Source organism: Urocitellus parryii, chromosome 6 (genome assembly GCF_045843805.1).
Source record: "Urocitellus parryii isolate mUroPar1 chromosome 6, mUroPar1.hap1, whole genome shotgun sequence".
Taxonomy (NCBI): Eukaryota; Metazoa; Chordata; class Mammalia; order Rodentia; family Sciuridae; genus Urocitellus; species Urocitellus parryii.
This window is the reverse complement of record NC_135536.1, coordinates 101,821,247-101,846,743: the sequence shown is the minus strand read 5'-3', so window position 1 is coordinate 101,846,743 and position 25,497 is coordinate 101,821,247. Positions and strand designations below refer to the sequence as shown.

General features: G+C 33.1%; 1 protein-coding gene across 1 annotated transcript in view; it reads right to left on the bottom strand.

Moving 5' to 3' along the window:
* Nucleotides 1-25,497, bottom strand: part of Tex9 (testis expressed 9) — a 41,808-nt gene that overhangs the window by 2,116 nt on the left and 14,195 nt on the right. Inside the window, exons 7-10 of the mRNA XM_026384908.1 lie at nucleotides 24,136-24,308; nucleotides 21,501-21,583; nucleotides 20,912-21,085; nucleotides 12,740-12,874 (exon numbers count right to left, since the gene is read on the bottom strand). Of these exons, the coding sequence (XP_026240693.1) occupies nucleotides 12,740-12,874; nucleotides 20,912-21,085; nucleotides 21,501-21,583; nucleotides 24,136-24,308 (565 nt within the window). The remainder of the gene's footprint in view (nucleotides 1-12,739; nucleotides 12,875-20,911; nucleotides 21,086-21,500; nucleotides 21,584-24,135; nucleotides 24,309-25,497) is intronic.

The window sequence follows — 25,497 nt, the reverse complement described above, 5'->3', positions numbered from 1 at the left end:
TGTGAGAACTCTGGAAGTCAACTAGGCAGCAATGAAGAAAATGCCTAATCAAGCAAAAGCCACATATAAGATGGGCAGACATCACATGGTATTTGTTTGCCTTTTCCCCACATCCTCCCTGGTACAACCAATTCCCATTTCCTTCTCTGGGATGGAAGGGAAAATAGACTAAGTCAAAACTGTTATAATAAATATTTATGCATCAAGTATCAGAGTGCCTGAATGTATGAAGCAAACATTATAGGAGATTTAAAGAAAGAAACAACTCTACAATAATAGTAGAAAACACAAGTACCTTGCTTTGAATAATAGATATAACCACTAGATAGAAAATGTGCACTTGAGAAAACTACCCATTTTGGGGAAGAGTTTATTCTTCTTTGGTCTAGTTGCTTTGTAGTAGTCAGGTCCCCTGTTTCCTTGTTTATTTTCTGACTACTACAAAGCAACTAGACCAAAGTAGAATAAACTCTTCCCAACAAGTGTTTATTGCACATGGAACATTCAAGTGTTCAAGTGCACATGGAACATTCTCTAGGATAGATTATCATAGACCACAAAAAAAAGTCTTAATAAATTTTAAAATGCTGAATTATTGGAATGAAACTAGAAAAACTGGAAAATCCACAAATTAAGCAACACAATCCTGTATCAGTCAACTTTTCATCACTAAGACCAAATACCTGAGATCAACAATTAATTTGGGCCCATGGTTTTTAGTCCATGGTCACCTGGTCCTGGTGCTTTGGGCACAGTATATAACAGCAGGAGGTACAGGGCAGAGGCAGCCTGTTCACCTCAGTGCAGCCAGGAAGCAACAAGAAGAAAGGGCTAGAGTCCCAATATCCCCTTCAAGGGCCTAACTTCCTTCCATAGGCCATGTCTCCTAAAGGTCCACTAATGCCCATAGATTCATGGGCCACCAACAAGTCTTCAACACATGAGCCTTTGGGGGACATTCAGGATCCAAACTTTATAGCACATTCAAACTACCAGTGGGTCAAAGAAGATATAACTATGGAAATTAGAAAATCAATACATCAAAATGGATAGAGTATAAACATTGCTAATATTAATAATGTAATGCTTATATTAAGAATGGAGAAGATCCCAAACCAACCTAACTTAATAATTAAGGAACCAGAAATACCTCAAAGCTAGCAGAAATGGAGAATAATAAACATGAGAGCAGAAATAAGAGAATAAAAAAATCAAATGAAACAGTTGGTGCTTTGGAAAGATTAACAAATTAATGAACCTTCAGGTAGACTGATGAAGAAAAGATAAAGAGGATTCAAATACCTAAAATCAGAAATGAAAGAGGGGGCAATACAACCAATTTTACAGAAATAGAAAGTATCATAAAAATACTATGAACAGTGTAGCCAACATTTGGATAGCCAAAATGAAATTAAAAATTCTAGAAACTCAGCCTACCAAAACTGAATAATATAAATTCTGAATAGACCTATAATTAGTAAGGATACTGAATGAGTATTAAAAACCTTCTGATAAATAAAAGTCCAGAACTGTCTGGCTTCACTTGTGAATTCTACCAAACATTTAGAGAAGAATTAACACCATCTATCCTTAAATACTTCCCTAGAATTGAACACTTCTGTATTCTACAGAAAACTATAAGCCAATATCCCTGATCAATTTTGATGTAAAAATCCTTTACAGAATAATAGCAAAGTAAAGTTAACAGCTCATTAAAAGAATTATACATGGTGATCAAATAGAATTTATTGCTAGAATGCAAGGATAATTAAACATTCAAAAATCAATGTTAACATACCATATTAACAGAATGGAGAAACCCCACATTGTCATCTGAATTGATGCCAAAAAAGTATTTGACAAGATTCAAAAGCTCCTGATTAAAAAATTAAAAACCCGGAAAGAAGGAAACTATCTCTACATAACAGAAGGCTATACGTGAAAAGACCACATCTGATATCATACCCAATGGTGAAAAGCCCAAAAGCTATGATCAGGAACAAGAGAAAGGCACCAATTTATGTCCCTTCTGCTTTACATAGTACTATAAGTTGTAACTTGACCAATTAGAACAGAAGAAGAAAGACATCCAAATTGGAAAGGAAGAAGTAACATTGCTGTTCATAAACAACATGTTCTTTTATGTAGAAAACCATAAAAAAAACTATCATAACTAATAGATGAATTCAGTAAAGTCAGAAATGAATTGTTTCTATATACTAACAATGAACATTCCAAAAAAGAAATTTAGAAAACAATTCCATTTAAAATACCATAAAAAAGAATAAAATACTAAGGAATAAACTTTAAAAAGAAGGTAAAAGACTTACATGCTGGAAGAAACTAAAGACAAATACATGGGAAGACATCATGTGTTTATGGATTGAAAGGCTTAATATACTGTTAAGATGTCAGTAGTAACGCAAAGAGATCTACAAATTAAATTCAGTTTTTATCAAAATAACAGTAGTGGTTTTTGTAGAAATAGAAAAATCTTTCTTTACATTCGTAGGACACCTCAAGGAACCCCAAATAGCCAAATTAATCTTGAAAGAGAACAAAGATAAAGGTCTCACATTTCTATTTCAAATCTTACTACAAAGGTACAATATTAGAACAATGTGGTGCTGGCATCAAGACAGACATATGGATCAATAGAATAGAATAAATCTTAGAAACAAACCCTCACATATATGGTCAAGAGATTTAAAAAAAAAAAAAGAAGATGGGAAAAGATAGTCTCTTTAACAGAGTGGTGCTGGGGAACTGAATATGCACATGCAAAAGAATTCTTTCCTGATCTCATACTATGCAAAAATTAACACAAGTGAATCAAAGACTTAAGAATAAGAGCTAATGCTATAAAACTCTTAGGAACCCAGGAGGAAAAGATCATAACATGGGATGTGGCAAGGATTTCTTAGCTATGTGACATTAAAAGTATAATGATACTTTCATTAAATTCTTATATATTTCTCAGGGGCTGGGGATGTGGCTCAAGCGGTAGCACGCTCGCCTGGCATGCGTGCGGCCTGGGTTCAATCCTCAGCACCACATACCAACAAAGATGTTGTGTCCGCCGAGAACTAAAAAATAAATATTAAAAATTCTCTCTCTCTCTCTCTCTCTCTCTCTCTCTCTCCTCTCTCACTCTCTCTTGAAAAAAAAATTCTTATATATTTCTCTAAAGAATACATATGAAGGACTAAAAAGCACATGAAAAGATGTTCCGCATCTTTTAATTAATAATTAGGAAAATTAAAATCAAAACCACAATGAAATAAAGCCTCAATCCCATTAGGATGACTACTATTGAAAAAAAGAAAAAAAAAGTAGATGATAGGAAGTATTGGAAAGGATCTGGGGAAATTGGGAAATTTGTACACTCTAAGTGGGAATGTAAAATGATACAGCTGCTATCAAAAACAATAGCAGTTCCTAAAAAAATTCAAAAATAATTTTCTCTGATCCTGTAATTCCACTTAAGAGAATTGAAAGCAGTTTCAGATATTTGTAGACCTTGTTCATAGCAGTACTATTGAGGACAGCCAAAAAGTTGGACACAACCCAAGTATTCATTGACACATGAACACACAAAATATGATATTATAAATATAATGGATTATTTTTGCAACTTAGAAAGCAATCAGATTTTGACACATGCTACATGGGTCAACTTTGAGTACCTACGTCAAATGAAGTCGATTAGTTACAGGAAGACAAATACTACTGTATGATTTCATTCATGTGAGGAAGAGTCAGAAAGCAGAATGGTGCTTGCCAGGGGCTGGGACGAGGGCAAGAGGGAACTATAGGGTTTGTTTTTACAAGATGCAGAGAGTTCTGGTTATTGGTTGCACAACGATATGAATATATATACCTCATTTTAAAATGTTAAAAGGGTAATTTTCATTTGTAGTTTTCCACAATTTAAATGTTTAAATTTACTTAGTAGCAAAAAGGGAAGGATAGTGTAAAGAAAGTATACTGCTAAAAGGTTTACATTATTCATAAAATTCTATATTACCTGATAAGTTAAAGATGTATATAATGAATGCTAAAATGCACACACAGAAGTGGAGATGAGACAAAAAGGGAGATCATTTTTTTTAAAGTTAATTTTAAAAAAGAACATAAGGAATAAAAACAAACAGCTAGTTAATAGATTTCATTCCAACCATATTAATAATCACATTAAATGCAAAGGTGTAAGTACCCTAATTAAAAAGTTAGAGATTGTCAGATTTTAAAAACAAGCCAGGCATGGTGGCACGCCTATAATTCAAGCAGCTTGGGAGGCTGAGGTCCTAAGCAACTTAGCAAGACCCCATCTCAAAAAAATTTTTTAAAGGGCTGGGGATGTGGCTCAGTGGTTAAGCACCCCTGGGCTCAATCCCTGGTACAAAAAAAAAAAAAAAAAAACCAAAATAAAACAAACAGAAAACAAAGCTCCATTATATGATGTCTATAAGAAGAAACAAAGGAATTATAAGGATGGAAAAAATAAGATAATGCTAACAATTAACATAAAACCTGAGTTGCTTAAATATCAAATAAAATAATATCAGAACACAGTCTATTACCAGGAAATAAAAGTTATAATACTATAAGGGGTCGGTTCATCAGGAAGACATACAATCTGAATGTTAATATTCATAGTAATAGAGCATCATTGGAGTTTCAAAATATATCATGCAAATGTTAATAAAACTGAAAGAAGAAACAGACATTATATATATATGTATATATACAAGTATACTTAGAATCAGTACCTCTCTTAATCCTTGATAGAAGAAGTACACAGAATATATGTAAAGATACAGAAAACTTGAATACCACCATTAAGTAACTTGACGTATTTGACATTTACAGACTTTTCCACCCAACAAATGCAAAATGCATATTCTTTTCAAGGACACGTGGAATAGTTATCAATTTAAGCCATTAATTCTGAATCAAAAGTCTCCATGAATTTACAGTGATATAAATGAGACCATATATATTCTCTGTCCATGATATAATTAAGTTAGAAATCAGTAAGGATGGTTAAGGAAAATTCCAAAACATTTAGAAATGGCAAACTTATAAATAATTTATGAGTCAAAGGGGAAAATTAGAAAGTATTCAAAATAGGATGAATAATTTTAGTTTATGGGATGTAGGAATGCACAGAGGAAAAATTTTGGGATTAAATGCTTACATTAGAAAAGGTTTCATTTCAGCAGACTCCACTACTTTAAGAAATGAGAACAAATTTAACCCAAAATAAAGAGAAGGAAATAATAAAAAACATAAATCATAAAGAGACATAAAACAGATAAAAATCAATGAAATCAGAATTAGTAAGTCTTTAGGGAGACTGATAAGAAGCCAATTACCAATAAAAAAAGAATGAAGAAGCTGGGGGTGGGTACAATCAAAAATAAGAATGTAAGAGGAATATTCAAAGGATAATAAGGAAAAATAGTATAAAAAAAACTTCAAGCCAACAAATTTAACAACATAGGTAAAATGGACAGATTCCTTGCAAGATGGAAACACCAAAAACAAGAAAATACAATAGCCTCTATATAGAATGCTTCTTTAACTACTGAATAAATTGAATTTGAATTTTAAAATAGTTCTACAAGAAAACCGTAGGTCCATATGGCTTCACTTGTGAACTATACCAGACATTCAAAGAAAAACATAACTTTTCCAGAAAAACAAGTTGGAAATTAATTCCATGACATAACTTATACGCTTATACCAAAACAAAAACAATAATCTTTTACAAATAAACTATAGATGAGAAAGAAATTTTATAAGAAAAGTAAAACAAGGGCTGGAGGATGTGGCTGATTGGTACAGTGTTGACCTAACATGCAGGAGGCCCTGGGTTCAATCCCCAGCACCACAAATGCAATCACACACACACCAACTACAGACTAAAAGTATGTTCCCATATGTACATATTGTGAAAATTTTAGAGACCTTTTCATTTTTTAAAATTTTCACAATATTTTTTTGGTACCTGGGATTGAACTCAGAGGCACTTGACCGCTTAGCCACATCCCCAGCCCTATTTTGTATTTTATTTAGAGACAGGGTCTCACTGAATTGCTTAGCGCCTGCCTATGCTGAGCTGGCTTTGAACTCGCCACCTTTTGCCTCAGTCTCCCGAGCCACTGAGTTTACAGGCCTGCAGATTTTCACAAATTTAACCTAATATTATATAAAGGGGATAACAATACATCTCAAGTGAGGTTCATCCCAGGAATATGTTTGTCTTAATATTTGAGAATCAACCAATGTTATTCGTCACATTAATAGGCTAAAAGAAAAATATATTATTATCTCAAAAGATCAAGAAAAAGGAAACTGAAAAGAAATCCTGTATGCATTCCTGTTAAGATCTTCCAGGGAACTTTGGTCGGTTTTTCTATAGGCCATAAGTTAAAAATGTTTTTATTTTGCCAGGCACGGTGGCACAACAGCCAGCGGCTGGGAAGACTGAGGCAGGAGGATGTTGAGTTCAAAGCCACCCTCAGCAAAAGTGAGGTGGGAAGCAACTCAGTGAGACCCTGTCTCTAAATAAAGTACAAAATAGGTCTGGGGAAGTGGCTCAGTGGTTGAGTGCACACAAGTTCAATCCCCAGTCCCCACCCCGACCCCTGAAAAATTTTTTTATTTTGAAAGGGTTAGATGAATTTTAAAAAGAAAGCCAGTGGAGAATACACAAAAAGGAACCATACATAGCCTACAAAACCTAAAATATTTACTAGTTGGCATTTTACATAGTCTGTAAGTGAGTCTAGCATAATTGCAGATGTATACAATGTACTGAAGGTAAATAGTATTTTTCTATTCTAGTAACAAAGATAAATTTGAATTTAAAAAAGCATTTATAGTGACATCAAAAATATGAAATACTAAGTGATAAGTTGACAAAAAATACACAAGACCTACATATTAATATGTATAAAATATCACTTAGAGGAATTGATGGCCTAAAATAAAGATATTCTCTATTTGTGATTTAAGACGCAATATTGTCAAATTTCCCAGAATTCATCTATGGATTAATGCAATGCCAATCAAAATTTCAACAGGAATTGTGGAAACTGTTAAGGTAGTTCTAAAATGTATAAGGACTCAGAATAACCAAGCAATTTATAAAAAGGAAGAATAAAGAGGTTGTGAGGGGGAATGGGAAAATAAACAAGGAGAGAAATGAATTATAGTAGATGGGGTAGAGAGAGAAGATGGGAGGGGAAGGGAGGGGGGATAGTAGAGGATAGGAAAGGTAGCAGAATACAACAGTTACTAATATGGCATTATGTAAAAATGTGGATGTATAACCAATGTGATTCTGCAATCTGTATTAGGGGTAAAAATGGGAGTTCATAACCCACTTGAATCTAATGTATGAAATATGATATGTCAAGAGCTTTGTAATGTTTTGAACAACCAATAAAAAAAAGAATAAAGTTGGAGGACTCACTGATATCAAGACTTATATAGCTCTAATCAAAACAATTATTAGCATAAAAGCAGGCATTCAGACCAATTAAATAAATATTCCAGAATAGATCCATACCTATCTGAGCAATAGATTTTCAACAAAAGTTTCAGGACAATTCAATGATGAAAGAATTATCTTTTCAACAAACAGTGCTGGAATAAATGCCAAAAAAAGCCAAAAAACAAAATAAAACAAAAAATCTTATGCCTTTTATCTTGCATCATAAAGAAAAAACCCCAAACATAAAAGCTAAAATATAAAAGCTAAAAGATACTCAACTTCTATAAGAAAACAAATCTGTTACCTTAGGTTTAACAATATAACTTAGACATTCAACAGGAAAAAAAAGTGTATGCCTATATAAAAAATTATACATGAATGTTCATAGCAGTTTTTGTAAAATAGGCCAAAATTAGAAACAATCCACCTGTCTAACAGTTAATGGGTAGACAAATACTGGTATATACCATGGGTTAAAAAAGTTATTAAATTAACTATTGTCACAGGAAACAACATGGATGAATCTCAAAATAATTGTCCTGAATAAAAGAAGTCACATTGGAAAAAAAAATTTAAAAGAACATAAAATTCTAGAAAATGTAGAAACAAGTTACCTTGGAATGGAGGATTGTAAAGGGACACAAACTTTCAGGGGTGACAGATATATATATATATATAATGGGTGATTATAATGGGTGATTATTTCATAGGTATACAGTCAAAATCCAATACATTTTACACTAAATATGTACAGGTTTTTGTAAATTAATTATATTACAGTAGGTATATTAAAATAGAAATATTTAGATAAAAGAGGCAAAAAATAGTTCTGGGACTTAGCTAAAGCATAATTTTAAGGGAAACTACCATTAAATGCTTTAGAAAAGAAGAATTTAAAATCAATGATCTAAGCCTTCAACTTAAGAAGTTAGAAATAGAAGAACAAATTAAAACCAAAGCAAGTGGACAAAAGGATAAAATAAAGAGAATTCAGTGAAATAGCCAACAAATTATAAAGAAAATAAAGGCAAAAGTTGAGTCTTTGGAAAGAGTAATTGGTAAATAATTAACAAGATGGATCAATAAAAAATAAAAACACAGGTCAATCTTATATTATGGTAAGTGAAAGAAGCCAAAAAAATCAGACCAGTGCAGTCTCTGAGGGGCCTAGAAACAGAAACAAGGGCACTTTCTGGGGAAATGTAAATATTCTATAAAGTGGCTGGTTATACAGATAAGTAGGAGTATTATGGTTTGGATGTGAGGTGTCCCCCAAAGGCTCACATGTGAAACAATGCAAGAAGATTCAGAGAAGAAATGATCGGGTTAGGAAAGCCTTAACCCGATCATTGAATTAATCATATGATGGGATTAATTGAGTGGTAACTGAAGGCAGGTGAGATGTGGCTTCAGGGTATATATTTCTATCTGGTAAGTGGAGTCTCTGTGCTTCCTGGTCATCATGTAAGCTGTGTGCCGCCTCTATACTCTTCCACCATGTTGTTCTGCCTCATCTTCATCCCCAAGGAGTGGAGCCGGCTGTCTATGGATTAAGACCTCTGAAACCATGAGCCCCTAAATAAACTTTTCCTCTCTACAGTTGGTCTGGTCAGTCACAGCAGTGAAAAAGCTGACCAAAACAAGGAGCCCAAACTCAGTGAACTATACATGTGCAATCTGCATTTTATTGTATGTAAATTATCTCATTAAAAAATTCACTCAGCTCTGTCCTTCCAACTCTACTCTTTTGTGTCTTTGAAGAATTACACACATATATATTCACTATCTCCACTTCCTCACCTGCATTCATTTTTCATTTCCCATTAAATCTGTCTTCTTCCCTTATCACTCTACCAAAATATTTCTTGGTGATCAATTGGTGTGGTTAAGTACTGAATACTCCTTAGAAATACTGGACTATTTCAAGGCTCAGTCTGGCCCTTGCTTTTCTCTTTCTCTCACTTATTCTGTCTTCCTATTCAATGAGACTTCTCTAAGTTTTAAAACATTTCCTCTTGGATTCCTCAGAATAACTTCAAACTTTAAGAAATATATTCTTAAACAACTAATAATTTTCTTCCCCAGAATTGTTCCAGTGTTTCTTATTTCAGTGAATAGTACTATCCTCCCTAAGCTTTCCTTTCCCACAGACCATATCCAGTCTATCACTAAGCCCTATTGCATCGAACCCAGGGGCATTTAACCACTGAGCCACATCCCCAGCTCTTTTTATTTTGAGACAGGGTCTTGCTAACTTGCTTAGGGCCTCACTAATTTGCTGAGGCTGGCTTTGAACTTGTGATCATCCCACCTCAGCCTCCTGAGGTGCTGGGATTACAGGCATGCACTACTGAGCCTGGCTCCTAAATGTATTTGAGAACTTAGAACCCCTCCCATTTCTACCACTATCACTTTAGTCCAAACTACATCATCATTTCTCACACTTACTCTTAACCAATCTATCTGCATCCATTCTGGCCTGCTTGCCAGATTCTCTGCCCTTCAAAGAATAACTGTATAGTAGTTTTGCACTGCTCTTTGGATGAAATCTAAAATCCTTAACCCTGGCCTAAAGGATCTAGATGACGTCACCCTTTAAAGCTTCACTTTGTATCACTCCCTTCACATCTAATTTTCCTTTCATTAACTTGTCCTCTTTTCTTGCCAGAGAACCATATTTACTTAGTATTCCTTCTGTCCATAATTATCTCCCTGGACACTTAACTCCTATATATTATTCAGATCTTAGCTTACCCACAGAATTTCTCACAGTTGCCCCTTAATTTTGCTTGATGGGTTATCTAAACATCCAACTTCTCCACTAAAAGCTGCAAGACTTCAAAGAATATATTCAATTTTCATCTCCCTTCCATCTTTCAGCTTCTAATAAAGATCTGGCCAGTACAGTACTTATCAGGCCCTAATATTTCTAAATGAATTAATGAAGAATCAGAAATTATCTCTTTTTAAATGAAGTAACATGGACTTTGGTGTCACATTATAAAAGGATTTCAAGTAATCATCAAATCAAATGTCCTGTTTTTAAGTGGAATTCCAGTTAAACCATTACTTTTATCATTCCTTCCTTCAGGGTGACTTTAGCAAAGACCATTTGCTAGACCCTGAGGACATGATAGTGATTAAGACTAAGGTCCCTTCATTCATACAACACCTGGTTTAAATTAACTGACTTTTCATTTCAAAAGTTACTCCTACTTTAAAACCAAATTTGTTTTCTAATTTCTGTTAAGAATAAGTTTGTCATTATTTTTAAAAACAGATCTTTGGTTTCTGATGACTACAAGGTAATCTTGTTCTATTTTATGGAAACATTAATATTTCCCTGTTATATTTTTTAAACCTGAATAATTTTAATTGACTATTTAACAATAATTATATGTTTAATCAAAATGAGAGGTAAAGTAAAAAGAATTAAATTGAAAGAAAAAAACCTGCTCTCTCACACACACAAAAAAACATACAGATTAGACTCTAAGAGAATTACTATATAATCCTGAAACATCCCTCAATGATAAATGTTAGGCAAAATAATTTTTAAAAAATCAAAGTATGGGCTGGGGCTGTAGCTTAACGGCAAAGAGCTTGCCTAGCACTGGTTTCGATCCTCAGCACCACATAAAAATAAATAAAATAAAGGCATTCTGTCCATCTACAACTACAAAAAAAATTTTTTTAAATCAAAAGTATAAGACACATAGTTTTTTGGAATTCTGAAATAAGTTACATTTTAAAAATCTGGCCACAAGTGTCTACATTATAGTATATAGTAAGAAATATATTCACAAATTTAAATCAATCAATCATAATGCAGATCTGGGGTCAGAAGTTTATATGTTGAATGCATCCAAGTTGTTTTTATAGTGTTGATGGTTTTAGAATGAGCTATTCACATAACAAGTCTTCATCACCTGAATTTTCAAGATGGCCAGATACAATGAGGAGAGCCATCTGCTGGAAACCAATTTTTCTTTCTACTTTTCTACTGTGTGCTAATATAAAGATCAAATCTGCAACCAGAATTGCAAATCCTGAATCACTCATGGTTACTCTTCCTTTTATTGTCTTCAAAATCCTTTTAAAATGCAAATTGGAAATATTCTAATATGCTAATTATTAAGTCCCTAGAGATGACTTAATTTGCTCATCTGATAACTTCTATTAATAAATCTGTTATCATACCGTCATTAATGGCCCATGAACATGAAAATAGTTTGATCAAAATAGGATAAACAATCTCACAGATGATATTGTTAAAACTGTAGTCACTGTCATGTATTTGCCTCTGTTAAACATGTTGGAGGACTAATCAAGGCCAGTTCCAGTCTATTCCTATTGTTACTAATATAATCCAAAATGTATTATCTGCATATGAAATGAAGGTGGTTCCTAATTTCATCATATGTCATTGTTAAATTATTAAATATTGTTCTAAGGGAAGAGATTCCAATGGAGTATCAACTTTTGTCCTTTCAGGTTGACACAGAACAAAAAACTAACAGCCAATATTTACAGAATGTACAGATATCTTCATATACATCAATACTTGAACCTTCATTAATTTAACAGCTAGTTAAGGCATTGAATGTTAATCCTATGCCAAGCATTGGCTAGACCTTGGAGATGGGATCTTTCTAATAGCTCCGTGACAGTAGTTATTGAACTATGGTTTCAGAACCAGCAGCAGTATCACCTGGGAACCTCTTTAAAGTTCCAAATTCTCAGGCCTCACCCTAGACAGTAGACTGAGTCAGAAACTCCAAGGCTGAGGCCAAGCAATCTGTGTTTTAACAAACTCTTCAGGTGATCCTGATACATGCTCAAGTTTGAGAGCTACTGCCAAGTTATTGAGAGCTACTGCTAGTTAAACAGCCCCTTGCTTTCTATACTAGAAAATTGAGGCTCAGATAAGAATATAACCAACATGAGACATCAAACACACTTTTTTCCCCACTCCTTATCCTGAGGTCAGAAAAGTGTCTGGCATATAATAGGGGCACCCATAAAGATCTTTTGGATAAAGAAGTGAATGAATCCTCTAAAGAACTGTGGTATCATCCAATTAGGTAACAGCCCCAGCATATAATCCTAACTTGCTGAAAAAGAAAATTGTTGATTATAACATCAAGAATTGTAAGTCTAAAACTATTTTTGATGCTTGCATAAGAGGAAGTTACCCAAAGTGATCACTACCAAAACTATTTAATCTTTCCATACCTTGTTGTTTTGTCTTAATTTACTTAACTCCAGTTTATACTTTTCTGCTTCTTCTAGGGCTCTATTCAAGCGGACTTCTGTGGTGCTTTGGGTAGAGGCAGCCTGTTTTTGTAGTCGTCTTTTATTTTCTAATTCCTGCATAGTAAAAAAGATAATTTCCCTTTTTATATTTTCCATTCCACAAATTTCCCTGCAAATCCCTGCTGACCCCCTCCACCTACCCCACTCCCACCCCCTCACAACCACAGCTAGTAGATGGTCACTAAGTATTAGAGTTCTCAGGGAATTCTTGCCTCAAACTGGTATTAGAAAAAATATATCCTAAAAATGTAATCGTGAACTAAATTCTTACTTTGTTTGGAATTTTCTCCCTTTATTGACTAACAACATTATAACACAGTCCCTATTTTTTATAAGCAACCTTTTATAACTGTAGTAGTTCTTTCAGAAGCCTCCCAAAAGGCCAATGTAAGACATACACTCTCACACAAACACTGTTTTTGTGTAGAACTGGCAAAATGTGACATTCAAGAAAATTCGCCAAATGCAAAACATTTTGTATTAGTCCTACAGGAAAATCTCAATTTTGAGCAGAAACAATAATTTATGAATGAAGGCTTTCCATGTCCTGGATTAGACATATTTCTGCAAAAACCTAGGATATTCCATTGCATACAGTGAATAGGCCAACATGAAGAATATAAAGAAACGTGAACATACTGGTAACTTCAAACTCCACCAGAACCTGGCCCCTATCAACAAGCCTCATCTCTCACAGATGTTACCTTCAGTAAAATCAGCAATACTTGGATTACTCCCAAACAGCCATATGTTTCCTGCTTCTGATCCTGATCTCTTAACCTACTCATTAAGACTCACTGTTGTTCATTAGGACTTTCCCTCCTCCAGGAAGCCTCCTATCTCTAACCCTCACTATCTACCCAGGTTGCATTGGTTGCCTTTTCTTAGAGCCTCTAGGACTTCTTAATACACACTTATTACAGCACCTGCTACATGGCACGAAACTGTCCATTTGCTTTCTTTCCTTCACTCCTTTATAAACTCTTTCCTTGAGGACAGAAACTGTCTTAATTTATTTCCAGCACTTCAGTGGCATATAAAAGGGACTAATGACATCTTTGAACTTATAAATACTTAACCCACTCTTTTTGTAGCCCCTTCAACATAAGGCCTAGTTTAGACCCTTACTGAAAGCAGAGACCTAATAAATACTGTAGAACTGATACAATAAAATGATACAATAAAAACATAGTCTGTATTCTTTCATGATTTTTTTTTCTCCTGGATATATCGCTGTATCATCTTTGAATACTGATCTCCTTGGCTTTGAGTAATTAAGGGGGAAAACAAAACAACACATGCTATTTTTTATGTAGGTTTCTAAACAAATCAAACTGTGTGTGGATACCATCTGCTGTCACAGTCTTCTTCACAGCTTTGTGGGTGGCAGCTACACTAAAAACTCATATGATTTATTTCATTGTTCACATGGAAAAGGCAAAGAAGTTCATTAGCTGCAAAGTCTACAGTTCTTGCTACCTAATTTCAGCCTTCTCTCACAGACGAGGGGAACCTCCTTCCTGCTGGTGACTTTGGAACCTACTTTGCAGAAAAATGAAAAACATCCTTCATTACATGATGTTTCCCCACCAATTCTTTAATCAATACTATCCCCTTGTGGGGAGACGTGAAGAAGAAAAAGGATAAAGGACAGTCAGGAGAATAGTAAAGCAGGAAATAATTTTTTTTCTACATACATAAAGCCACTAAAGAAAGGAAAACCTAATTGAAAACATTTCTGTGTTCAGTCATACTCTAGTATCGTTTACTAAGTACAGACAAGATACTACTGGCATCCTAAAAATAGACAAAATTAATCTGTTACCCTCCAAAAAGCAGTTTATATACTGCTGAACAAAAGTTTTATTAAAAATCCCACGTCTTGAATTTCATGTTTTAAAGAAAATAAAGCTAGATAGCGGGCTGGGTTTGTGGCTCAAAGGTAGAGTGCTCGCCTAGCATGCATGAGGCATTGGATTTGACCCTCAGCACCACATAAAAATAAATAGAGGTATTGTGTCCACCTATAACTAAAAAATAAATATTTTTAAAAGCTAGGTAGTATAAAGAAAATAAAATTTAGCTTTAAAACCCAATGCTAGGAGCTTCAAGAGGAAATAATTTACCACCCTCTCATAATTCTATATCACTCATAAAAGACAGTGGGAACAAGAGAGAGGTGCATGTATCAGCCACAGCACAATGCAGTAAACACTGGGAAAGTCACAAAAGTTCCACAGTAATTTAGGTGAGAAAAATCAGATAAGGATAAATAACTGATCAGATCAAGTTTCAGAAACAAATGATGAAGGTAGAATAAGAATAGACTTGGAATGAAAATCCTGGCAGCTGTGGAAGATGTAGCAATGATGTAGGGTGGGAGGAGATGTGAGATCTAAACAGGTTTTAAAGAGAGAGAGAGACAGAGAGACAGAGAGAGATCTCATATGGCTTGTTTGTATATTCATGAAAAAGAATCCAATAAATTTTAATTTTGCAAGACAAAGGCAGGATAATGGCAAGATGCAAAATCCTTGAGTAGGAGGGTATGGGATCCACATACAATTAAAGGATAAGCTTTAAATAGAAGAGGTAATAATCCATTATAACAGGGAGTACAATATATGGGTATAGAAGCAAAGAGGCTGGTAGATTTCATGATAGGATGATGAAGTTATCTTTTGATTTTTATTTTCTTAATAAAACAGAGGGCAAAGTCATGAACTCAGAGGCTGGAAAGGGTGTTGGAAAGTTGAAGAAAGAAGACCAACCATTAATAACCATCTCTGAAAGGGGGAAAAATATATTAGAAAATGTAGTATGCTTGAGATTTAAATAAATAAATTTAATGTAGGATTAATTAAAAATAAGACAAATCATCAATATCAAGAATGAAAGGGGTCATTATTGTAGGTCATATAAGTATTATAAATTATATTATAAATAAAGGAATATTATAAACAAATTTGTCAATATGTTTTATTACTTAGATGAAATGGACAAGTTTCTTGAAAAATAAAGATTACCAAAGCTGATTCAAAAAGTAATATGAAGGTAGAATAGACATATGCATTAAATAAATTGAATTGGTAACTACAATACTTCCAAAAAGAAAACTCCACATGGTTTTACCTACAAATTTTATCTTATGAATTATATCAAACACATAGTTCACTCTAACAAAACAGAGTCCAGAAATAGACCCACAAGTATATGTAGTCAATGCATTTTCTACACAGGTGACATGATAACCAAAGGGGGACAAATTGAAAAAAAAATTAAAGATTGACCTTAACCCTCATACCATAAAATAAATTTCAAAGATAGGACATTATGTAATTTTTATTTTACATTATACACACAAACGTGTGCACACACACTCAAAAATTGTAGGAGAAAATCCTCATGGCCTTAGGGTGGACAGAGCTTTCTGGAGAGAATTTTTTTAAAAAATGAGAAAATAAGGTATGAAATGCATCAAAATTTAAAACTGCTGTCTTTGGAAACATACTGTTAGGAAAATTCAAGTCAAGTCAGACTAGGACATTTTATTTACAATACATACACTTCTAACCAAGGGATTATATACAAAGAGGCATAAGGAACTCCTACAACCCAGTGTTTTTCAAACAGGAAAAAACGGTTTCAACAGATACATAACAAGAAAAATATGAATAACCAATAAGCATATGAAAAGATGTTAAACATTGACAGAAAAGAAATAAAAAACTGCAATGACAAACTACTTCACCTTAGTAGAGCTAAAATTATTAAGACTGAAAATATCAAGTGTTGATGAGGAGACAGAGGAACTGAACTCTCATACTGTTAGTGGGAATGCAAAATTCAATTATCACTTTGGAAAACTATTTGACAGTTTCTTTAAAAATTTAATATGTAATTTCTATAAGACTCAGAACATTTATCCAACATTCTGATGCCGGATATGAATTCACAAAATATGAATCTACACAAAATACTTGTGTATGGAAATCCAAAGGCTTTATTTTTAATAAACTGGAAAAAAATTTTAATACCCACATAAACTAGTGAACATATAAACAAAATATGGCATATCTTCAAATAAATACTACTCAGCAATACAAAGAAATGAACCACAAAACATGTTATAATACTGATGTATTTAAAAAACATTAAGAACAAAAATAGCCAGATACAAAAATTGCATATTTATGATTCCATCTATATGAAATTTTAGAACAGAGAAAACAAAACTGTAGTGAAAGAATGCAGATCTTTGGTTGCCTGGGGCCCTGGATAGAAATTGGAAGTTTCTAAGTTTCTATGGGGAAGCGGTACAAAGGACATTTGAAGGAGAGTGACAAATTTTCTCTATCTTGATTGTGATGGTTACAAGGATATGTTAATTCATCAAAACTCATTGACCAGGTGCACTGGCCCTTTCCTGGGAGGCTGAGACAAAAGGATTACAAGTTTGGGGCCAGTCTCAACAACTTAGCAAGACTCTATCTCAAAATAAAAAGAACTGGGAATGTAGCTCACTGGTAAAGCGCCCCCTAGGTTCAATTCCCAGTGCAAAGAATAAAATAACTTCATTGAACTGTATTTTTAAAAGTCTTATTGTATTTAATTCATTCCCCAATATAGTTAATTTTTAAAAAAGATCAATAACAGAAAAAGTCTAATGCTTTTTTTGTTTTTATAATTTAGAAAATAATCCATCTGTCACTATCAGCTGCTAAAATAACAATACACAATTTAAAAAATAGTTGATCTCATTTGTGGGGAGAATATAGACTTTGGAATCAGACAAAACAGTTTGAATTCTGTTTGCTTAACCACTCGGACTCAGTTCCCCTACTATGTAACATTAAAAAAAATTGTTCCCCTTTTTCCTCAAAGGAAAGAGTATAAGCAATGCTGCCTTTAAGAATATTTATTTGATAGAGTCCAGGATATAATGGATGACAAAGAGAGAATGGACATAAAATGACCTATTAAGAGGGTTCAAAAATAATGTAGTAATTGCTTGAACCAAGTGGCGGCAAGAAACTGAAAAAGATGCATGAAGACATTTAGAAGAAATAATGCATAGGATAGGATATGAGAGCAAAGAACAAATATGTAACCAAAGTTTCAATATTATTTGAGACTAAAATAGTGATAAGGCTAGTACTTGGGTGTGTGGTGACAAATGATAAATGGCAAATTAAAACACAGTATAGCTGGGCACAGTGTCACATGCCTGTAATCCCAGTAACAGGAGGCTAAGGCAGGAGGATCATAAGTTTGATGCCAGCCTGGGCAACTTAGTGACCCTTTCTAAAAAGGGTTGGAGATGTAGCTCATTGTAAACTGCCTCTGGGTTCCATTCCCAGTACTGAAAAATAAATAAAAAGATAGATTAAAAAATGGCTCAGGGTATGTCTTGGTGGTAGAGTACTTGCCTAGCACACATAAGGCCCTGGGTTCAATGTCCTATACTATCAAAAAAAACAAGTTGATCTCTCAGTCACAGCTTTTTTTTTTTAGACTAATCATCTATATTTCTTAAACTGACAGAAGTAAAATATGAACTTTACATTTTCTAATAACTACTTTGAGGAGGTTAAAAAGAAAAAGGCAAAATTAATTTTAATAATGTTATTTCACTTAACCACGTATATCTAAAGTATTATTTCAACATGTAAACAATATAAAAAATAAGATTGAATACATTCTACTATCATGTGTAACTAATAAGAATAAAAAAAGATTGACATATTTTAAATTATTCATTCTTTTATAATAAGTCTTTAAAATCTGATGTTTATTTTATACTATAGCACACCACAATTTAGACTAGCTATGAATATTAAATGGCTGTCTTTTTTTAATATTTATTTTTTAGTTGTAGTTGAACACAATACTTTTATTTTATGTATTTATTTTTATGTGGTGCTGAGGATTGAACCCAGGGCCTTGCACATGCTAGGCGAGCACTCTACCATTAAGCCACAACCCCAGCCCATAAATGGTTATCTTATTGGACAGTACAGACATAAACTATTAGACACTATAATCAATTTTCATTACTAAATATGTGGGTAAACTGTGGTACATCCATTCACCATTTACACTACTCAGCAATGAAAGGAATGGGCAACATGGATAAATTTCAAATGCTTTATGGTAAGTGGAAAAAATAAGACTAAAAGGATATAGTTTGTGTGATTCTACTTACATGAGATATACTGGAAAAGGCCAAACTATCAGTGATTTACCAGGGCTGGGAATAGGGGAAGGACTCGACTAAATTCACAAGGAATTTTGGGGGTAATGGAATTGTTCTATGTCATTGATTATGGTAATGATTAAACAACTGTGTGCATTTATCAAAACTGTATACTAAAAAACAAATTTACTGTATATAAATCTATGCCTAAATAAATCTGATACTAAAATTATTACCAAAGATAATGTCAATTATACCAAAATAAAATGCCTAAAAATAGGCTCTCATACAAATATACTAAAGAGAATCATAATAATGTAGTAATGAAGAAGGCATATTTTCTTACTAAAAACTCAGTACATGCTATATTATTATTTTTATCATCAAGTTTTACAAAGTAATCCTATATAGTATTGTTGAATTTTTATTATCACAATGGTAAATTAATAGAAAAAAATTAAATAGGAGTTCATTTAAAATATATTCTTTCCTTAGATATGACACTACAAGTCTAAACAACCAAAATATTAGATAAAATTTCATGCTTTAAAGGATACTTTAAGGAACGTAAAAGAAAACCCACAGGGGCTGGGGCTTTAGCTCAGTGGTAAAGCGCTTGCCTCACATGTGTGAGGAACTAGGTTTGATCCTCAGCACCACATGAAAATAAATAAAGATACTGTGTGTTCATCTACAACTAAATAAATATTTTAAAAAATACATAGAGAGTAGTAGCAACATTATTTAAAAAAAAAGACAACCCACATACTTAAGAGAAATATGTGCCTATTATATATCTGATAAGGGACTTACTGCTCTATATAGACCTACAGCTATATATATCCTATTAAAGAACTGTTATTACCAATAATAAAAAATTCAGTTTTTAAAATGGGCAAACAATGTGAACAGCCATTTCTCCCAAAGAAGAGATACAAAGAGAAAATAAGCACATAAAAAGATGTTTAACATCAACATTTATTAGTGAAATGCAAAAACATAATAAGGTAACTACTTCACACCAGAAGAATAGTTACAATAAAAAATATACTGTAACAGGTTTTGGTGAGAATGTGAAGAAACTGGACCCCTCCTTCCACCTGTTGGTGGGATATAAAATAGTGTAGCCAGTTTAGGAAACTGAATAGTTCCTCAAAACATTAAACATAGTGTCACTAGATAACTCAGCAATTTCACTACTAGGTATATAACCAAAAGAAGTGAAAACATGTACTGTACGTGAATGTTCATAGCAGCATTATTCAAAATAATCCACATGTCTAAATGATGAGCGAGTTACAGCTATATGATGGAATATTACTGGCCAACAAAAAGGAATGAAATACTGATTGATGTTACAACATGGATCAACCTTAAAAACAAGTCAGTATTAAAAAGCACATATTATGTAAGTCCAAGTATATGAAATTTCTAGAATAGACAAATCTATTGAGACAGAAAATAGATTAGTGGTTGCCTAGGGCTCAAAGCATTTGGGGAAAGAGAGGTCAGGTATGGTAACCAAAGGGTACAAAAGTATTTTTTTTTTTAGGTTATGAAAATGGCCTAAATTGACTATGGTTGTAGTTGTGTAATTCTATGAATATACTAAGCTACTGAATTATGTTCTTTACAGGCTGGAGTTGTAGCTCAGTAGTTGAGCACTTGCCTTGCAAGTGTGAGGCACTGAGTTCAATCCTAGCATCACATAAAAACTAAGGCATTGAGTCAATCTACAACTAAAAAATAATTAAATGGATGAAATATATAGTATTTAGGTTGTTTTTGGTAAATACTAATAACTGAATAACCAAAAGTGGTGTTTATACAAATGTTACTTTAATAGTTTTAATGTATCTTTGGTATTAAGTTAGGAAAAATAGCAAAATCATTACCCTTTCTATTAAAGTCAACTGTTGTTCTAATCCATCACATTTTTTATTTGCTTCTTCAAAAAGATTTTTATATTTTTCTATTTGGGAATGTTGCATATTAATTGTTCGTTGCTGTCTCACACAATCTTCTTCAAGGTTTTTTACTTGAGACTTTAAATCCTGCAATTCATCTTCCTAGTTACAAAATTAGAGATAGTGTGACAAAATGCACATGAGTTCATATCCAAACAAAGCAGAAAACAAAAGAGGAACTTCAGAATATGATCTTTGATGAGATATTTATACCCATTTAATGAAGAAAAAAGTATATTCCATTTTCATCTTACAAAATGCAAGTCAGATAGCTTATTTGTGTTTAACAGCTTACCTTGTAAGTCTGAAAAAGAATTCTAATTAGTACACTTTTAAAACTTCTTTTGCTTTGTGATAATTCAACATTTTGGAATAAAGTTCTGTATTTATATATAATTTTTAATTCAAAATGTAACTGAATAATAGCTAAAAATAAAGCCATTAAAATATAATTGAAACTGCCCTCAAATGTCTTTGAAAGTTAGAGCATTTCTTTTAAGAAGTTTTAAAATCTTACCTTTTTATTGCATTCACATACAACATTATCCAATTCCTCCTGCATAACATGGAGTTTGGCTTTTAGAAATCTCATTTGTGCCTCTGTGGATTTAAATGATTGCACTTACTGTCTTTTGCTGAATTAATATATCAGCAGTTTTAAGACATACTGCTACTTTAAGAGGGAAAAATGCTCAAAATAGCTCAAAACAGGTAGATCCCTGTTAAGGGACACTAAAGTCATTAAATACTCCGAAGGCAAAGATGAATGAGAAATAAATCCTCTCAACAGAAAGGAACGACAGGCAACTATTCATATCTCATTAGAACTGAGTTTAGAAGGCGGAAGAAAAATCTCTCCAGAGGATCTAACCTGCTCCTAGACTCCCATAAGTTTGCAGACTGAATTTATACTCAATAAGGTGGTCCACAATAAACAGAACTGACAGGGGTCTCAGGACAGTAATGTCCCAAAGTGACTGACAGAAACAAACACAAATCCTCTCTAGCAAAAGTCAGCTTTAAATCTTTTAAAGTAGCCTGTGCTCCCAAACTACTTTTTAATCTTTTACTCCAATACATAACCCAGCCATTCTAAGCAATCATCTAAAGTAAGGGAAAATTCTTCCACTTAGGTCAAAGATACTAAAAAAGGAAGATACTGAGAGTGGCAGGATAATTCAGCAATAAGAAAAAAGTGGCATTTAAGATAAAGGTCATTTGTCCTGGTTCTCTGTGTATGGGAGCAGGAACATTGTGGGCATGGGCGACTGTCTGCCCATGGTCTGGCCATCACTTCCTTGAAAGCATCTTAAGAGAGACTGATGTCATGTATAACTAAAAAGAAATAAAAAATTAAATTTGTGGTTAAAAAAAAAGATACAGAGAGACTGAAGGGCAACTGACTTATGATTTCACTTACCTTTCCTACCACAATTACCCCTGGAAAGTTTGATTAGATCAATAAATTTAATAAATTTAATAATTAGACCAATAAATTTAATAAATAAATAAATTTAATAAATATCTCCACTATGACTGACCAGTTTGCAGTTCAATATCATTACACATACAAACTTGTAATTTTCCAAAGAATCAAGATAATATTATGATTATATAACAAAACTGCTAAATTTCAAATGACAGGAGGGCTAAGTGTGTGCCTGAAGTCACGACTAATTGTACTTATTATAGTTCAGCATTAACTGTTCATACATAGTCATTTGTCTTATTTATTGTTTCAATAACATAGCTGGCTCCCCTTATGTTATTTAACAACTTTAGAGCCACTCCAACACCTGGAGACTAAACAATATGCTACTGAATGAACAATGGGTTGCAGAAGACATAAAGGAGGAGATTAAAAAATTCTTAGAGGTAAATGAGAACATAGACATAACATATGGAAATCTCTGGGACACTATTAAAGCAGTACTAAGAGGAAAGTTCACTGCACGGAGTTCATTCCTTAAAAAAGAAAAAGTCAACAAATAAATGACCTCACATTACATCTCAAAGCCTTAGAAAAAGAAGAACACATCAACAGCAAAAGCAGTAAAAGGCAAGAAATAATTAAAATTAGAGATGAAATTAAAACAAAAGAAACAATTGAAAAAATTGACAAAACAAAAAGTTGGTTCTTTGAAAAAATAAAATTGACAGACCCTTAGCTACGCTAACGAAGAGAGAAAACTCAAATTACCAGCATACGTGATGAAAAAGGTAATATCACAACAGACACTACAGAAAAACAGAGGATAATTAGAAACTATTTTGAAAACTTATACTCCAATAAAATAGAAGACATTGAAGGCATCGACAAATTTCTTAAATCATAGGATGTGCCCGGATTGAACCAAGAAGATATACATAATTTAAACAGACCATTACTGATATTATATGCTTTTAGATGATCTAAACATAGTATTATTCTTACAGTGGTATTCAAAGGATGAATTAATAAAGAAAATTATATTAGAAAACTGATTATTGTACCTGATGATACATCATCGCTAATTCATTTATCCTCTGCATATATTGATTTAACAAGCAATAAATAAACTATAATAAATGAAAAGCAGAGAAACTTTCTTAATGTTTTAGTCAAGAGCTATGCAACACTTTCAGTTGAAAAGTGCTCAATAAACCCAAAACAACACTATAGTCATTTTTACTTTTCATAATAGAAAATACTGAACATGTACAGAAGTAGAAAGATAAGTTCATGAAATTATTACAAATGTCAACCCATCTTCAACATTTATGGACTCACAGTCAATGTTATTTCATCTATAATTCCACTCATTCCTCCCATCACCACATCCCATTAGATTGTCCTGAAACAAATCCAAGGCATCACAATAAATAGTTTAAATGCACAAAACGTTCCCCCAAATCATGTTTTGTTTTTTTCATACTAGGGATTGAACCCAGGATGCTTCAACACTGGGCCACATCTCCAACCCTTGTTTATTTTTTATTTTGAAACAGGGTCCTAATTGTTTAGGGCCTTACTAAGTTGCTAAGGCTGGCCTTAAAACTTGCAATCCCCCTAAACTACTAGAATTACAGACATAGGCCACTGCACCTGGCCCAAATCATTTTTTTCTAAGTAATTGTAATATGAAGAAAAAAAAATGCAAAAGAAAATCTACCTGTTCCAATGTCTTTACTCACACCGGAGAAAATGTCATCATCTTCAGGTAAGCCGTCTTCCTCCAGTTGCCCTTCAATTTTGCTAATGGTTTTCGAAAGAGAAAAGTCTGAGAAATCCTCTGGAATGGCAACATCATCAGCAATTTGTATATCTGAGTATTTCAATTTAACACTAAAATATAAAAAATATATATGTATGCATGTAGATAAAATGTGCATGTGTGTGTGGGATGTGTGGAGGTGCGTGTATATAAAGATAGAAATGCAGAAAGGAAATATGGTCTTGCCCAAATAACAGATCAAATTATTACAAATGTCAAATTCATGATGCAATCTATGATTGAGACTTTCAAGGACTATATAAGACTTTTGATCTTTATAAAACACACAAGCTAAGAGATGGCTTTACGAAGATAGTTGGTCTAGACGTTGCCTCCAAACAAATGAACATAAAAACTAAGTACTGAACTTGGCCACCTATATCAAATTCAGCCTGTGGCTTTTAATCTTACATGCTGCTGGAGAAGTAGTATAAAAATTGACATTGCCTGGCTATAATTCTACCAGCAAAGAATAATACCTCTTGAGAAAAAATTATAGAGTGAACAGTATTGGCTTGATCATCTCAACTTTTTTTCTCCCACCTACAGAATCACATTGTAACCAGAATCAAAGTTTATCAAAAAGCTGGATTTTTTGTTTATTTCATGAAGTTGAAGAATAACTATGAAATAAATGGCCTTTACAAAGGCACTGAGTTAGGCACTAGCAAGGCCTAACACACAAACACATCATCAAGTCCATGGTTCCAAAAGGCATCGGAATCCTGCCTAGAAAAACAATCCTTTCTTTAAAAACAAAAAACAAAACAAAAAAAAGTATATGTAAAATCTAAAAACAAGTTAACCTTTTCTAGTGATATAACATATGCTGAATATCTTCTTTTCTTCAGTATTTTTGTATCTCTCTTCTTATCCCTTTCACTTTAATTTTTCTTTCTTTTTAATAAAACTAAAATTATTTAAACAATTAAAAGACAAGAATCAAAGAGTTTGCCCGAATTCTAATATGATTGTCAGTTTGGGTAACAGATATATAAATATCATAACTTGCTAAAACTTAGATTGGTTGTTACAATCCAACCTCTTCCTTTTCTACAAAGTTTCCTATCCTAGACAGCCTTTGGGGTGCCCTTTTATGCTCCTAAGGATCATCTTGCATTCATTTCACCAAAACCAACAGAAGGTAAATTATAACGTACTACAGTCTTAGAGAATGCCAAGTCATTCTTATCTAAACATACATAATAATGTATGGCATTCTGTTAAACACTCAAAAAATGTTTCTCTTCAGATCATATA